General features: G+C 39.5%; 1 protein-coding gene across 3 annotated transcripts in view; it reads right to left on the reverse strand.

The window, feature by feature from the left end:
- arhgef2a (Rho guanine nucleotide exchange factor (GEF) 2a) overlaps nucleotides 1-18,256 on the reverse strand; it is a 49,711-nt gene that overhangs the window by 8,570 nt on the left and 22,885 nt on the right. Inside the window, exons 13-21 of one of the 3 annotated variants that reach the window (XM_068599124.1) lie at nucleotides 14,021-14,097; nucleotides 13,680-13,852; nucleotides 11,942-12,009; nucleotides 8,854-9,042; nucleotides 6,883-6,969; nucleotides 6,033-6,082; nucleotides 3,441-3,488; nucleotides 1,834-2,154; nucleotides 1,434-1,596 (exon numbers count right to left, since the gene is read on the reverse strand). In XM_068599124.1, the coding sequence (XP_068455225.1) occupies nucleotides 1,434-1,596; nucleotides 1,834-2,154; nucleotides 3,441-3,488; nucleotides 6,033-6,082; nucleotides 6,883-6,969; nucleotides 8,854-9,042; nucleotides 11,942-12,009; nucleotides 13,680-13,852; nucleotides 14,021-14,097 (1,176 nt within the window). Of the gene's footprint in view, nucleotides 1-1,433; nucleotides 1,597-1,833; nucleotides 2,155-3,440; nucleotides 3,492-6,032; nucleotides 6,083-6,882; nucleotides 6,970-8,853; nucleotides 9,043-11,941; nucleotides 12,010-13,679; nucleotides 13,853-14,020; nucleotides 14,098-18,256 lie in introns of all 3 variants that reach the window. The other 2 variants (XM_068599125.1, XM_068599123.1) reach the window with 2 other exon arrangements.

The raw sequence follows: 18,256 nt of genomic DNA on the forward strand, positions 1-18,256 counted from the left end.
TGTCCAACTGAATTCTTCTGGAGGCGACACCAGGCTTCCAATAATTATACACGCTGACAATATATACATTTAAATAGATACATTTAAAGGCAAGATTTAAGTCAGAGAAAACTACAGCAGTCTTACTACAACTTATAATAATAATATTGTAGTAAGTAATTAGGTATTATATATATATATATATATATATATATATATATATATATATATATATACACACATTATAACATATATGTGTATAAAATATATACATATATATATATATATATATATATATGTATATATATATGTATACGTATATATATATATGTGTATAAAATATATACATATATATATATACATATGTATGTATGTATGTATATATATATATATATATATATGTATATATATATATATATAATATATATATATATATATATATATATATATATATATATACATACATACATACATACATACATCCACTGCTGTTACTTTTGGTAGTTGTCACTTTTTTCATGCCTGCTACTAATGATATAAATAATTGATGTCATATTCATGTAATGTGCTGTAACTCTGTCACGTTGTTCATTCTGTACACGTGACATCTCGATTGCTTCTGTCCATCCTCACAGACAGATGCTCCTCGGTAGCTCTCCCCAAAGGATTCTTCTTTTTTCGGCTGTTAAAGGTATTTATAGTCCTGATCCGATGTGAGGTCCAGGGACAGAGGATGTCTATGTGTAAAGATTGTAAAGCAATCTGAGGCAAATTTGTAATTTTGGGCTATACTAAATAAATTGAATAGAATGACTGAACTGTCAGAGAAGGACATCAACAATCACAGGACTGCCTAGAAACTTAATGCAATGTGCATTGTGTGGAAAACTATGCAGTCTCTCTACCTGCTTTAATGTGTGTGTGTTTTTCTTAAAATATTGCTGCTGTTGGGTTTATATATGTATATATATATATATATATATATATATATATATATATATATATATATATATATATATATATATATATATATATATATATATATATCGTCTTCACGTCTCTGTGTGGGCTGCCTTGATGCTTTATTCTGTTGTTTAAGGTTATTTCATTTTTAGCGCTGTTAATAATGCTTAATCTGGTTTATTCTTTTGGAGCTAAACTGGGTAGGGCAATCATATATCGATAATTGATAATAATGATTGATAATAGTTGCAAAGGTTGTTGTTGGTTGGTGTAAAACGTTAACATGTTAATGCACTTTCTGTGGCCAAATGTGTTCTTCAATTTAATTTGTAATGTATTTCTTTAAAAATGTATTAGAAAGACATACCCATAGTTTACTTTAACTGACCTAAAATATTCTAGTACTCTTTCCATACCTGCTTAAATTACACAATGATTCAAAATGATGTGTGTAACATTTACAGTCATTGTGTGTATGTCTCTAATCTGACCCTTGGAGCTTTCAGATGCCGTCCCATCATCATCATCTGACGTCATGTCTACCTCCAAATCACTGCTGTCCAGGAGGCCATCTGATTGGTGGGCAGGTTCCTGGCTGGCCCACAGGGTGTCAGCTCCAGTGGAGACCTCCCTTCCTAGTTGTAGAGAGGCAGGCTGCAATAGCAAGAGGGAAGAGTCTATGAAAACATGGGGCACATAAATATGCCTGCAAAAAACCTGTTTCATTTTAAAACAGATGTATTGTGCAACGCCATATAGGTTTTTGAAAGAAAATGTTTTCTTATTCTGTTTATTATTATGCACAAAACATCATGCCAAATTCAGAATCAGATGTATTGCCTGTCTTGTGAGTTGCCTAACTTTGTGAAATTGCAAATGAAATGTTCTCACTTGAGCAGCCTGCTCCAGCTGCTGGGAGGCCACTGCTGCCCTGCTGCAGACCTTCATGTGTCGGACGTGCCTCTCCAGTTTGGACCGGGCCCTCTCACTGTCCTTGAACCTGCTCTCAGCATCCCGCAGCCTCAGCAGCTCCTCCTGCAGCAGGCTGTGTTGTCTCTGCAAAAGAACCAGCTCCCCGATGCCTGATCCTGTATCAAGCTCCCGATTTCCACCATTTCGCCAGAGAGGGCGCCACGCTCCTCCTGCAGCTGCTTTATCCTGTGGCTGCAGCAGCAGCAGCTCCAAAATAGAGTCTTGTTTGATGACAGCACCCTGCAGGATAAGATAGAGAATTCACTTTATTATTTATTCGTCAAATATACAACTCTTTTAAGATTATCATTGCAAATTGTTTATAATTGTTTAGAATAAACAGTAGACTTCTAAAGAAAGTATATATATATATATATATATATATATATATATATATATATATATATATATATATATATATATATATATATATATGCGCGTTTGTGTATATATATATATATATATATATATATATATATATATATATATATATATATATATATATACATATATATATATATATATACATATATATATATAACTAGGGATGGGTATCGTTTGGGTCTGCACATATATATATATATATATATATATATATATATATATATATATATATATATGTATATATATATATATATATATATATATATGTATATATATATATATATATATATATATATATATATATATATATATATATATATATATACATATATATATATATATACATATATATATATAACTAGGGATGGGTATCGTTTGGGTCTGCACATATATATATATATATATATATATATATATATATATATATATGTATATATATATATATATATATATATATATATATATATATGTATATATATATATATATATATATATATATATATATATATATATATATATATATATATATATATATATATAACTAGGGATGGGTATCGTTTGGTTTTTTTCCGATACCGGTGCTAAACCGATACTTTTAAAACGATACCGGTGCCTAAACGGTGCCTGAACCGATACTTTTTTATTTCCAAGGCCATTTTTTTCTTCAAATTGAACAATATATATAACTGTTTAAAGTATACGATGAATATAAATACATACAAAACACTTCAAACTACAGCTTTAAACTTTTTAACTTCAAACTATAAGCAATATTGTTAAAAAATAAAAAAAAAGAGCAGACCAGCATCAGGTGGCCTGATAGGGAGCGTGTGCAACACACCTCCACTCAGAAACGGTTGGTTTCTACAAACTGCTGCTTTACTGGACAACACGTCAACATATCACATCAGTGTGCCAGACTGTTACTCTGGAGACATGAACACACTCACTCAAGTTTATTTTTGACTCAATCCTACATACAAATACTCATTAGAGCACCACATTACGAATAATAATGAATGGTTTGAGTAAGTCCTTTTTTTAAGTAACATGTTTTGGAGAATAAAGTGTTTTGTTATGTTGTGAATAAACTGGTAAATAGGGCTCCAGCATGTTAAAGAAAGACACAGAAAGCTACTCACCTGGAGTGCATGCAGGTAAACACTGAGATTCACTAGCCTCTGATAGATCTTCTAGAAAAAACAGGAAGCATACTTATTATTATTGTATGCACGCACACACACGCACGCACACACACACGAACGCACACACACGCACACACATGCACACACACAAACTTTGAGGAACCTTCACCCCCTTACTTACTGCAGGCACTGACTTGTCTTGTCTCCTCATGCAATCCTTGAGAACGTAAAACAATATTTCACAAACAGAGAGCAGGGAAACTGCCATGATGTTATTGTAAATGGTTGTCTGGACATCATTTCCGTAGCCGTCCGGGCTTGTGGGAGTCTAACAAAGCAATCTAGCCCAACTACCAAATCCTTCTAGCCCAACTAATAGTACGTTAAAGTTCCCAAAACGGCAGGAGATTTTTTTTTAACTATGTTTTCAGGTTCAGTGATCTACCTGTTTGTGATTTTTGGTGGATTTTGGAACCCCGTCAGACGACACATATGTAAGCTCCTGAAGAGAATGCATCCGGCATGCCTATGAGGAGTGTAGTTTTCTCATATAACTTTAAAATGTTCTATTTCTGAACCAATTTCTGAAAAACCCGTTATCGTTTCATCCCGCTCCACAGTCATGCATCTACTCAATCTTTAGCTCATAAAATAGGACGAGTCGTGCTAAGCTTAAAAAAAAAGTTTGCCGCTAAAATTCCAGTCGATTACTAATGCGCCGATGTTTTTTGCCGAACTAGTTTCTTCGGAGCGTAACAGGATATTCGTTGCAAGTGGATGTGGCAAGGCTCAGTGTTGCCAGATTGGAAATGGCGTAGTATCGTACTAAAGGCTCAAAAATGTTCGTATTCTCTCAACAGTCAGAGCTCGCGCAAGAAGGTGGACCGTAAAGGGTGATATATACTCTTGCAACTACAGCTGCTGCTGGGCACGCAGTTGCATTGACGGACTCGTTTTATAGTTCTTGTGCCTTTTCCATACTCCAGAACAGCAGGTGGAGCAACGACCGTTGAGAGTTGACCTGCACACCGAAGTTCACCGATATCTCCCTCCAGGAATTTATCGCCAATACTCATATTTGTGGACCTCTTCAGCCAAACGTTCTTCAACGGGATCCATTGTTCCTGTTTCTGCTGTGGCTTTTAAAAACAGCGGTATTATTAGGAATTTCTGCGTATCTTTACACTTTTATCAAAGTTATATAAATGCTCATATTTGTGGACCTCTTTAGCCAAACATTCTCCGACAGGACCCATTGTTTGTGTTTCTGCTGTGGCTTGTAAAAACAGCGGCATTATGCTATGAAACCGGAAATGCAAGACTCAGAAAGGATGTGGTTAGCAGACCAGTCACAGCCTTAAGGGCTGCGAACGGCTCGCGTAGCTTTGACGGATAGTCAAGGGCGAATTATACTCTTGCAACTACAACTGCGGCTGACCACGCAGTTGGATCGACGGACTCGTTTTGGTTTATAGTTCCCGCCTTTTTCATACGCCAGAACAGTAGGTGGCGCAATGGCCGTAGAGTTGACCTGCACACCAACGTTCACCGATATCTCCCTCCAGGAATTCACCGCCATTTTGCGTGTCCTTATACTCCGTCGAAGACAGGTTATATAAATGCTCATATGAGCATTTATATAACTCGTTGTGGACCTCTTCAGGCAAACGTTCTTCAACGGTATCCATTGTTCATGTTTCTGCTATGGCTTTTAAAAACAACGGTATTATGCTCTGAAACAGGAAATGCAAGACTCAGAAAGGACGTGGTTAGCGGACCAATCACAGTCTCGCGGGCTGCGAACGGCTCGCGTTGCTTTGTCGGATAGTCAGAAATTTTGGGTGACGCACGCAAGCACGCAAAATGGCCGATCTGACCACGCAAGGGGCCCTTGCATGTCTTGCGTGTCTTGCGTGCTTGCGTCTCTGCGTAAAACCCGAGTATAAATCAGGCTTAAATGAACCTTAAGGAAGATACCGTTTCCAAAACTTGTAAGGGCGTAACAACTAGTTCTTTGAAAGAGCCAGAGAAACACAAATATCCAACGAGGCAAAATCCCGAACATTTTTGGAATCCCTGCCGGATGCATTTTTTAGGTCTATATATATATACATATATATATATATATATATATATATATATATATATATATATATATATATATATATATATATATATATATATATATATATATATATATATATATATATATATATATATATATATATATATATATAATAGTATAATACTCGGTGGGCCGGATTAAAACCCAACGGGCCGTATATGTAGCTTGCCCACCCCTGGTCGAGAAGAAGAATCTTAATTAGAATCCCAGTGATTCAGATATACTTTTGTATGTCATATATTGTTACAGCATCAACTTATTGAACTGAAATATTAAAGGTTTTGGGACTTGATTCAAACACAGGGTATCTCTACAATTTAAGCTAATAATGCAAGAACTTGATATTGTATTAATGTTAGAAATTGTCCCGCCTATTTGTGATTAATCAAACTACCAAAAACTGTGGAAATAAAGAAATATTGACAAAGCATTCAACCCTTTTGCTTTCAAGGCACGCAACTCACCTTTGACGCTAAGAAATCACAGGCTCCATTGACCAACTGATCCTGATCACCTGAGCAGAGACAAGAGTATTACAGACAGTTATGATAATGAATGTCTGACTATTTATTACAACAACCAAAGATGGAAGGGGAAGAATCAATCTAAATTTAATCTACATCTGAGCTTGATGATCATTGAAATGTAAAATCACATGAGTCTAGTTAGTATTTTTTTGGATCAGCTATTTGCAATTTTAATTTCAGTAAATGTTTTAGTGAAACTAGTATAGTATATACTGTATTATCAGTTGGTAAATATCTGCCTGCATGACTTCTGCTGGTGTCCCTCTCAGCCCTGCTATCATGTCTTTAGTAAAGTAAACTAAAGGTGTCCTTCTGCCAATGATAATGTAATAAAGTAAAAGTGTTCCATGTCTTTGACTAAATTTGTGCCTGTTTTATGTTTCTTGTGTGTCCCTCTAAAATGTTGTTGCTTGTTATAAGTTTGTATTGTGTAGTGGCAATTTTATATTGGCAGTCATGCAATGCAGGGTCATTCAGCAGAACTTGTTTAGCCCAAGTAAAGCCCCAGCCATTTAAAAAAAACTACGAATTGAGTTTCAGAGGTTCATATAGCAGTATATGTCTTACTGGTTCATTGGTTGATGATAGAAAGAAAAAAAACTTCAGAAAAAACTTCCAGGATGTATTTCCTCTTTTTAATTATGCACATAATTACGCATATCATTGCTGAAGTGAAGGTAAACATTTTTATTCATTAATTTAGTGCAGATTTTGTGAACCATAGTTTTAGGTCCGCTGAAAGCAAAAAAAAAACGAGGACTTGATGTTGAATCCTTGAGTGACTCACTGGTTTCTACCACCTCCATGTGGTTGTGATGGCATGGAAGAGGGATGTCCACCCTGGAACCCAGAAGGAGCTCACTCAACCTGTCAACTGAGGAAAGACGCACACCTGTATAACTCACAAATTGTATTTTAAATGATAAAATCTAGTGAGAATTTTTTTTGTGCGCACATTTTTACATTTCCTATATTGGGAGACATGATTCCACATCCCAAATCGTGGCGATTACATACGTGTTGACATCTTGTTACGATGTCAGAATACTCATCAGACTTAACAATACCAACCAGAGTGGCCTACACTGTTCATGTAAAATGCTTACAGATGTGATGAGACAAAGTGGTGCAGACACTTCACAAAAAAGCTGCCAAAGACCATGATGGTACCATGATGGTGCACTTCTACACATACTTCATACATCATCTGCTCCTCTATCAGCGTCTGGTACGCTGCAGCCACTGCCAAGAACAAGGGCAGGCTGCAGTTTCTGCTGAGAGGGTAATTGGCTGTAGTCTGCCATCCCTCCAGGACTTGTTCGCTTCAAGGACCCTGAAGTGCCCAAGAAAAATTGTAGCTGACACCTCTCACGCTGGACACAACCTGTTGGAGTCCCTTCCCTCTGGCAGGAGGCTGAGGTCCATCTGGACCAAGACCTCCCACCACAGCTTCTTTCCAGCCGCAGCCGGGTTCATCAATAAAGACTCCATTAACTCTACTGCTGCAACTAACGATTATTTTAATAATCGATTAATTGGTCGATTATTTTTTCGATTAATCGGATAAAAAAATAATAATTTGAAAGCATTAATTTGCAACCTTCACAGTGCTACAAATCTTAACAATAAAGAATTTACAAAAAATAAAGAAACACAAATCAAAAGACTTAACAGGATTTGTCAGAACTTGTTCTCTACACTCAGACATGCACACTCACAGACGCACACACTCACACACATGCAGACACACACACTCAGACACGCACACTCACAGACACACACATCCACAGACACACACAATCACAGAGATGCACACTCACAAACACACGCACACACACTCACACACTCACAGACATACACACTCAGAACAAGAGATGAGAGTAGTAAACACTTAATGTATTAACGGATAACTTACGGACTGCACTTTACCTAAACAAAGGTTGTTCATTAGATATGAACTACAAATCCCAGCAGCACTTCCTCTGCATGAAGCCACATTATATCAGACTGTTGATCGCAGGTCTGCGTTCTGCACCTCAGAGGAGATATCAATGCGTTGCTTCTCTTGAAGCCTCCGCGATATTTTGACACAAAGACGTTATCCAACCCAACAGCGCGACTTAAACACAGGGAATGAACGACTAGCTAGCGAGCTAACGACAACGGTTAGCCTAGCTGCTAAGTTATTGTACACGGAACGCGACTTTGCAGCGACATACGAGAGATACAACGGGCTGCAGAAGCTCCTGGACCTTCTGTCTGCTGCGCTCCGGTCCACACAACTGTTTTGTTCAATACTCAAACATCTCAGCGACTTATTGAGTGGCGTAATAATTGCGCGACACAACAACTCGATAATGAAATTCGTTGCCAACTTTTTTAATAATCGATTTTGATCGATTTTATCGATTTGTTGTTGCAGCCCTAATTAACTCTAATTTTTCTTAAATCTTTAATGTGTTTATTACCAATCTACTGTTTATTTATATTACTTGTTTCTTTTATCTTATTACTTATTACTTGTGAGCGCTACCGTAATCCTGTAATTTCCCCACTGAGGGACTAGTACAAGATTATCTTATTTTATCTTACTCTCGCATCCCAAGGACAATTTCAAAACACATCTTGTCTCTCTTAACAAACAACAATTCGACTTATGGTTGGGGATAACATTTCATTTAACTTGTGAAAAAGTCACAAATCAATCAACACTGCACACACATTATTAGCAATGTGTTTTAGTTTGCAGGAAACTTACCCTCTGCTGTGGCATCCAGTAGGAGTTTCTCTGCATGGGGAGCTTGAGGTGTGTCTGCCCTGAACAAGTAGCGAGTGATGGGAGGTTGTAGGGCCTCCTGACCAGTTGTCACTTCTGCTAGCTCACAGAATAGAGTCACCCTCTCCTGAAGGAGCTCCAGCATTTCCCGGTCCTTCTGCTGGAGATCAGCTGGAGATGATTTCTGAGGATTAATCAATCGTGCATCCAACACCAATCTAAAACAATTCATTACAACAAATCTTGCCTATTGCAGACCCCTGACGCCCCTAATGTAGGCAGATCCCCGCCCCGGCGACGCGATGCAGGTGAGGCGCACTAAGTACAGTCGCTCCCCGGCGGGTAGAGAAGTCACAAGCACACATTCCACGGCCCTGGGAAGCGGCGAGATCCAAGCACGGGCTCTCTAAAGCAGGCGGTCGAAGCCGGCGTACCACCTTTGGCCCGAGCCTTTCCAAGCCAACCTTCTGGAGAAAATGCCCCCAGCGAGGGCCAGCACAGCAAGGGGAGAGCACAACCCCATCGGATCAACAACAATGCATGTTGTCCAAATCTATCCAACAAAACCGAGACACTGACCCTGCACAGTGCAGACATGACATTGCAGCACAGCTGCACCGGCAGCAACCTCTCCCTACACCAAGGAGAGGCCTCAGGTAGAAGCACCAGCACCCCCAGGTGCACCAGCACCTGGGGGTGCCGCTGTGGCTATTTTATGATTAAATACGACTGCAAATGAAAAAAAAAACAGTAACATAATCAGCATTTCACTTACCAGACGCACATAAGCCTCTTTTGAAAAGTAAGGCCTGAGATTCTAGGTGAGATGCTAGCTTCACTAGCTTCACTGACCAATCACAGCGCATCACATATGTCTGCCTCGAATGCAGCACTGAAGAAAGTGAAGCCTTCGTTTGTTTATTTTCTTTGAATTAAGACAGTGCTGTACTGTATGTTATTGGCGGCCTGAAAGGATGGATTAAATGGGATTACTCTGTCGGATGCTGGGGATTAAATTGTGTTTTGGGGAGTTTCTTTTAAGCCAGATGTAAGGTAACGTTCTCACCCACTTGCAAACCCTAAAAGAAGTTTCACCATTATTTGATCACCTCCACATGTACTTATCAATGTCAGGGGCACTGCATGGTGACTTTACAAGGCAAGTGAAATGCAAGTGAAATGCACATTACTTTTTTCTCTCTTCACGTGCAGGTGTGGATAACGCTTTCAGTTACATTCAGGTCGAACTCATTGACCTGCTCATAATCTTAACATATATTTGCTAGAACAAACATAATCAATAATAATACACTGAAGAAACTATTGTCCATATTGGACAACCCAGACCACCCTCTCCACCAGCTCCTGAAGGGTCAGCGGAGCACTTTCTCCAAAAAGACTCATCACACTCCGCTGCCACAAGGACCGCTACAGGAAAACATTCCTGCCCACGACAATCAGACTATACAATAAATCACCGCTGGCCAGATCTGTGGATTAATTTTCACTGTACAAATATATATTTTACACACACACACACACACATATATATATATATATACATATATATATATATATATATATATATATATATATATATATATATATATATATATATATATATATATATATATATATATACATATATATATATAGATAGATAGATAGATAGATAGATAGATAGATAGATAGATAGATAGATAGATATTTATGTTACTATATATTTATTTATTATACATATTTGTATATATTGCACTCTCTGTTTACATTTAATTTAATTTCCGTTCACATTTAATTTAATCTCTTAATACACTGTGTGTATATATTATTTGTTTATGTATGTTTCTATATATATATGTGGACCATTTTATTTGTTTATATATATTTTATTTTTTTATTTTGTATATATCTGCCATTCCTGCTCTTATTTTATTGTATTACTTATTTTGTGTGTTTAGTTTATTCCATGTCTGTCTGTCTGTCTGTCTGTCTGTCTATCTATATGTATGTGCCAGCAAACTATGAAGCATACTCGTGCCACTGATATCTCCATCATATTAGTGTTCTTCATCACTTTGCGTTGTGTCTATTTCCCTTTTTGATATATAACTGAGCCTTTTGTTGGCTTTAAGGCACTGCTGGCCTTTCAATGTCATTTATTAATCCTTTGTATTGTATTTTGTGTGACTCCATTACTTTAGACTTTAGATTGGGTCTTTCCATTAGCATTTTGGAAACCAACCTATCTTTAGGTCCTTTCCTCGAAAAATGTCATGCCCAAGCTAAAAAGGGTGTATTTTTGCAACTACCAGGGCTATTTGAATAATTTATAATAAAAAGTACACGTGTGAGATTTTGTTTAGTTGTGTAAATATCAGTCTATATGTTACTGGTTAAGAGGAAATGAAGATGACCAAAGAAAGTAAAAGAAAAGCTTTAAGGTATGCCTAGAAGAAAATCACTTTCAGGCTCATTAATTCTTTGAAATGATGCAGCTGTAAGGTCCAACTCCAACCCAACATGTGAACATTCTCTCAGCAAAGGTTGACTTTGATAAAGTGAAGCAGACAAAGTTAAAGAGGGTTTAGTACAAAGAAAATTCAGGCGAGGACTCTAAAATTTGCACATTTACGCACTTTTGCAAGCATCTGTGAGATTTTAATTTTTTAAAGTACCAAACCAAATTTGTATATTTCATATGGTGTTCAATACATTCAAATACATCAGTGTTGTTCATGAAACAAGCTATGATTTAAAGTTTTATAGAGCAATCGCTCAGTCTTTCTCCCCCTCTAGGGGGATTTGTTTCTAAAAGGGACACAAATCCCCAACACATGTGTGTTAGTGCATCATCTATAAGTCCTTAATATATATATATATATATATATATATATATATATATATATATATATATATATATATATATTACTTAATTTAAATGTGAAATCCATAATTTACGAAGTATGAAACTCAACCATGAAACGCATAAGACAAGCTTACTAATCAAGAATTAAACATTTATAACTGTGTTTATGAAACTGCGTTGATCATGTCATTAATGTTTCCTGACCTTTGAGTCTCCTAATATGGGCCTTGTGTTCGGTCTCTATGAGGGGGAACTCTTCTCGGGATGGGCACCTGAGCACACAAAAGCACACATCACACAGATCCTGTTATTATTCATGTGACACGGTCTGTTTTTCTATAACATTTCTGAAGTTATATTTACTAATTGTTACGGTATTACATTTTATTGATACATATATGACTAGGGTTGGGTACCGTAGGGTAGGGTTGGGTAATGTGGCACCGGTTCCAAGACGACCGTTACCTACCCGACCGAAACACAACGCGGATTTCGGTGCTTTCTTTCGGTGCCTAAGCCGATTTAAATCCTTTTTTTTTTTTACACTACTCTGTAAAGTTGCACGGTATACACATACTAAAAAGATAGCGCGGTACTCGCACGTTAAAAGCTATAGGAGTTAGCATATTTTAGTATCGATACTTCATTTAAATAGCGCGGATCAGAGCGCAGTCACTGCTCCGCTTCCTCTCATGTTGCTGCAGGCAGCGGGGCTCAAGGGGGCGGGGCTACCAGCGCGCACACGCAGCGCGCTCACAAAGTGATCGCTGGGGAGACAACATGAGTGCAGGAGCTTTTGCCGTCCTCGTCTTGTTGGAACAAAGCTGTAGTCCAGTAAATCTCTCCAGTTGATATTAATGATGACGTGTTGTCCAGTAAAGCAGCAGTTTGTAGAAACCAACCGTTTCTGAGTGGAGGTGTGTTGCACACGCTTCCTATCAGGCCACCTGATGCTGGTCTGTTCTTTTTTTTTTTTTTAACAATATTGCTTATAGTTTGAAGTTAAAAAGTTTAAAGCTGTAGTTTGAAGTGTTTTGTATGTATTTATATTCATCGTATACTTTAAACAGTTATATATATTGTTCAATTTGAAGAAAAAAATGGCCTTGGAAATAAAAAAGTATCGGTTCAGGCACCGTTTAGGCACCGGTATCGTTTTAAAAGTATCAGTTTAGCACCGGTATCGGAAAAAAAACAAACGATACCCATCCCTATATATATATATATATATATATATATATATATATATATATATATATATATATATATATATATATATATATATATATATATAAACACAAACACGCATATATATATATATATATATATATATATATATATATATATATATATATATATATGTATATATATATATATATATATATATATATATATATATATATATATATATATATATATATATATATATATATATATATATGTATATACACATATATGTGTGTGTGTGTCTCATCAGCCTCATCCCTTTCAGCTGGGCAGCAGCCTTAGTTCAGTCTGCACCCGCTTACTGGAATTGTAGTTTATACATTAGATCTCATGCTGGATTGTAGTCCCTGCTGCAACCACTGGGAGGTGATGTACCACCTTCCTCTTATGACTTCATAATATGTATGTATACATACACATATGTATCCGTACACATATTACAGTTTATTTAGCTCACGCTTTTATCCAAAGCGACTTACATGTTTGCTCTTTAGACCGTAGACACAGCAACGGGGAGCAATTAGAGGTCTTGCTCAAGGACACAACGACAGGGAATTGCGAAGCCGGGGCTCGAACCACCGGACCTCTAGTTTAAAGACTGTTTAAAGATTTCCCCAAGGGGATTAATAAAAGTGTACGTTTCTTTTTTTCTTAGACAAATGTACTTTTCAGTGCAAAGATGAAACAATGCCTGTGTGTTGGTGCATTTGCCCACTTGCTGACGGTGCGCTGGATGTGGCGTATCCAGACGTTCTTGTCCTCCTTGGAAGCAGCATGGAACTCATACATCTCAGGAGGAGAGGAGTCACTGATGAGGAACATGCCTCGTTCCTGATTGGCTATGTCCCGAACTATCAGATTCTGAAGGGAAAGTACTGGAGATTTGTCCTGGATCATACAGGAGCGTTTTGTTTGAAGAAAAGTAATAAAGACACAAAGAGAAGTTGGGAGAATGTCAGTATGAACACTTTGCTGTCGTCACAAACAAGCACCTGATCAAATGGTATTTAACATTTATGTGTGTCTTTGTATTTTTAAGTAAATACTTTTTTTTACCACACATGGAAAGATGTATCTCTGGTCTTTCTCCTGCAGAAACACCAGGACGTCTGTCATCAATAAGACCTGTGTATCTACGCAACACAAAGAAACACAACATACAGAAACACACAGGTGAACAATTTGAAGCGCCGGTCTCAGGACAATGTCCACGTGTTGTAAAGCCCCTTGAGTTGAATTTTGTCATTGAGCTATATAAATTACATTGACTTTATTAGACTTGATTCATAACATTCTAAAATATCATTATTTATGCATTCTTATCAGCATGTATCTATGTAGTTAGTTCCAGCTACCACAGCAATGGACAATGAGAATATTTAGAGATATAACTTTAAGTTACTACAAGGAACTTCAATTTTTTTCTGTTGATTTTGTCGGCCCCTGTAGCATTAACTTAAAGTGTGAAATAAACAACGTAAAAACATTATAATGACTTGATCTTGGCAAATATCACACTGTAATAATAGAGCAAATTATTCAATTTAAATGACAGGTTAAAAGTGAATGTCATGTGAATGTCACTTATCTGAGGGGCAATAGACAATGAGGAATGACTAAGCAGCAGAGGTGAAGGATATTCCAGAGAGGTGAATGAACCTTTACCACCACCCTGAGCACACCGTCTTGGGACCAGAGGTCACTTGGTGTTCAAAAGATTGCACATTCAATGTATGTCATCCTAACTGGGGCAATATTCAATGTGTTGCTCATATGTATATGAGCATATGTATGTATGAGCAATATGTATATATATACTGTCTGTATATATACATATTTCATTTGTCTGTGTATGTATGTGTATATATATGTGTGTATAGATATATCTATATATGTATGCATGTATGTATGTATGTATGTATGTATGTATGTATGTATGTATGTATATATATGTATACATGTGTGTATGTATATATATATATATACCACGGGGGGGGGGGGGGGGGGGTGGTATCAACTACGGGGGCGTGGTATCAACTACAGGGGCGTGGTATTAACTACAGGGGCGTGGTATGAACTACAGGGGGCGTGGTATCAACTATGGAGTGGCGTGGTATCAACTACGGGGGCGTGGCATTAACTACAGGGGCGTGGTATTAACTACAGGGGCGTGGTATCAACTACGGGGGCGTGGTATTAACTATGGGGAAGTGGTATTAACTTCAAAGGCGTGGTATCAACTTCAAAGGCGTGGTATCAACTACAGGGGCGTGGTATTAACTACAGGGGCGTGGTATCAACTACGGGGGCGTGGTATTAACTATGGGGAAGTGGTATTAACTTCAAAGGCATGGTATCAACTTCAAAGGCGTGGTATCAACTACAGGGGCGTGGTATCAACTACAGAGGCGTGGTATCAACTACAGGGGCGTGGTATCAACTACGGGGGCGTGGTATCAACTACAGGGGCGTGGTATTAACTACGGGGCGTGGAATTAACTACAAAGGCGTGGTATTAACTACGGGGGCGTGGTATTAACTACAAAGGCATGGTATTAACTACGGGGGCGTGGCATCAACCACGGGGGGGGGTGGTATCAACTACGGGGGCGTGGTATCAACTACGGGGGCGTGGTATTAACTACAAAGGCGTGGTATCAACTTCAAAGGCGTGGTATCAACTACAGGGGCGTGGTATCAACTACAGAGGCGTGGTATCAACTACAGGGGCGTGGTATCAACTACGGGGGCGTGGTATCAACTACAGGGGCGTGGTATTAACTACGGGGCGTGGAATTAACTACAAAGGCGTGGTATTAACTACAAAGGCGTGGTATTAACTACGGGGGCGTGGTATTAACTACAAAGGCATGGTATTAACTACGGGGGCGTGGCATCAACCACGGGGGGGGTGGTATCAACTACGGGGTCGTGGTATCAACTACAGGGGCGTGGTATTAACTACAGGGGCGTGGTATGAACTACAGGGGGCGTGGTATCAACTATGGAGTGGCGTGGTATCAACTACGGGGGCGTGGCATTAACTACAGGGGCGTGGTATCAACTACGGGGGCGTGGTATCAACTACAGGGGCGTGGTATTAACTACGGGGCGTGGAATTAACTACAAAGGCGTGGTATTAACTACAAAGGCGTGGTATTAACTACGGGGGCGTGGTATTAACTACAAAGGCATGGTATCAACTACGGGGGCGTGGTATCAACTACAGGGGCGTGGTATTAACTACAAAGGCGTGGTATCAACTATGGGGGCGTGGTATCAACTACGGAGTGGCGTGGTATCAACTACGGGGGCGTGGAATCAACTACGGGGGCGTGGTATCAACTACGGGGGCGTGGAATCAACTACGGGGGCGTGGTATCAACTACGGGGGCGTGGTATCAACTGCAGGGGGCGCGGTGTCAAATACAGGGGCGTGGTATCAACTACGGGGGCGTGGGCGTGGTATTAACTACAAAGGCGTGGTATCAACTACGGAGTGGCGTGGTATCAACTAAGGGGGCGTGGTATCAACTACAAAGGCGTGGTATTAACTACAAAGGCGTGGCATTAACTACGGGGGCGTGGTATCAACTACAGGGGCGTGGTATCAACTACGGAGTGGCGTGGTATCAACTACAGAGGCGTGGTATCAACTACGGGGCGTGGGCGTGGTACCAACTACAGGGGCGTGGTATCAATTACGGGGGCGTGGTATCAACTACGAAGGCGTGGTGTTAACTACGGGGGCGTGGTATCAACTACGGGGGCGTGGTCTCAATTACGGGGGCGTGGTATCAACTACGGGGGCGTGGTATCAACTACGGGGGCGTGTTATTAACTACGGGGGCGTGGTATTAACTACAAAGGCGTGGTATTAACTACAAAGGCGTGGTATTAACTACAAAGGCGTGGTATTAACTACAAAGGCGTGGTATTAACTACGGGGGCGTGGTATTAACTACAAAGGCGTGGTATTAACTACAAAGGCGTGGTATCAACTACGGGGGCGTGGCATTGACTACAGGGGCGTGGTATTAACTACAAGGGCGTGGGCGTGGTATTAACTACAAAGGCGTGGTATTAACTACGGGGCGTGGTATTAACTACAAAGGTGTGGTATAAACTATGGAGTGGCGTGGTATCAACTACGGGGGCGTGGTATCAACTACAAAGGCGTGGTATTAACTACAAAGGCGTGGTATTAACTACGGGGGCGTGGTATTAACTACGGGGGCGTGGTATCAACTGCAGGGGGCGCGGTGTCAAATACGGGGGCGTGGGCGTGGTATTAACTACAAAGGCGTGGTATCAACTACGGAGTGGCGTGGTATCAACTAAGGGGGCGTGGTATCAACTACAAAGGCGTGGTATTAACTACAAAGGCGTGGTATCAACTACAAAGGCGTGGTATTAACTACAAAGGCGTGGTATCAACTACAGGGGCGTGGTATCAATTACGGGGGCGTGGTATCAACTACGGGGGCGTGTTATTAACTACGGGGGCGTGGTATTAACTACAAAGGCGTGGTATTAACTACAAAGGCGTGGTATTAACTACAAAGGCGTGGTATTAACTACAAAGGCGTGGTATTAACTACGGGGGCGTGGTATTAACTACAAAGGCGTGGTATTAACTACAAAGGCGTGGTATCAACTACGGGGGCGTGGCATTGACTACAGGGGCGTGGTATTAACTACAAGGGCGTGGGCGTGGTATTAACTACAAAGGCGTGGTATTAACTACGGGGGCGTGGTATTAACTACAAAGGTGTGGTATAAACTATGGAGTGGCGTGGTATCAACTACGGGGGCGTGGTATCAACTACAAAGGCGTGGTATTAACTACAAAGGCGTGGTATTAACTACGGGGGCGTGGTATCAACTACAGGGGGCGCGGTGTCAAATACGGGGGCGTGGGCGTGGTATTAACTACAAAGGCGTGGTATCAACTACGGAGTGGCGTGGTATCAACTAAGGGGGCGTGGTATCAACTACAAAGGCGTGGTATTAACTACAAAGGCGTGGTATTAACTACAAAGGCGTGGTATCAACTACGGGGGCGTGGTATCAACTACGGGGGCGTGGTATTAACTACAAAGGCGTGGTATCAACTACAAAGGCGTGGTATTAACTACGGGGGCGTGGTATCAACTACAGGGGGCGCGGTGTCAAATACGGGGGCGTGGTATTAACTACAAAGGCGTGGTATCAACTACGGAGTGGCGTGGTATCAACTAAGGGGGCGTGGTATCAACTACAAAGGCGTGGTATTAACTACAAAGGCGTGGT

The sequence above is a fragment of the Clinocottus analis genome, unplaced genomic scaffold (genome assembly GCF_023055335.1).
Source record: "Clinocottus analis isolate CAN_PGR_092001 unplaced genomic scaffold, fCliAna1.0.p SCAF_43, whole genome shotgun sequence".
NCBI lineage: Eukaryota > Metazoa > Chordata > Actinopteri > Perciformes > Cottidae > Clinocottus > Clinocottus analis.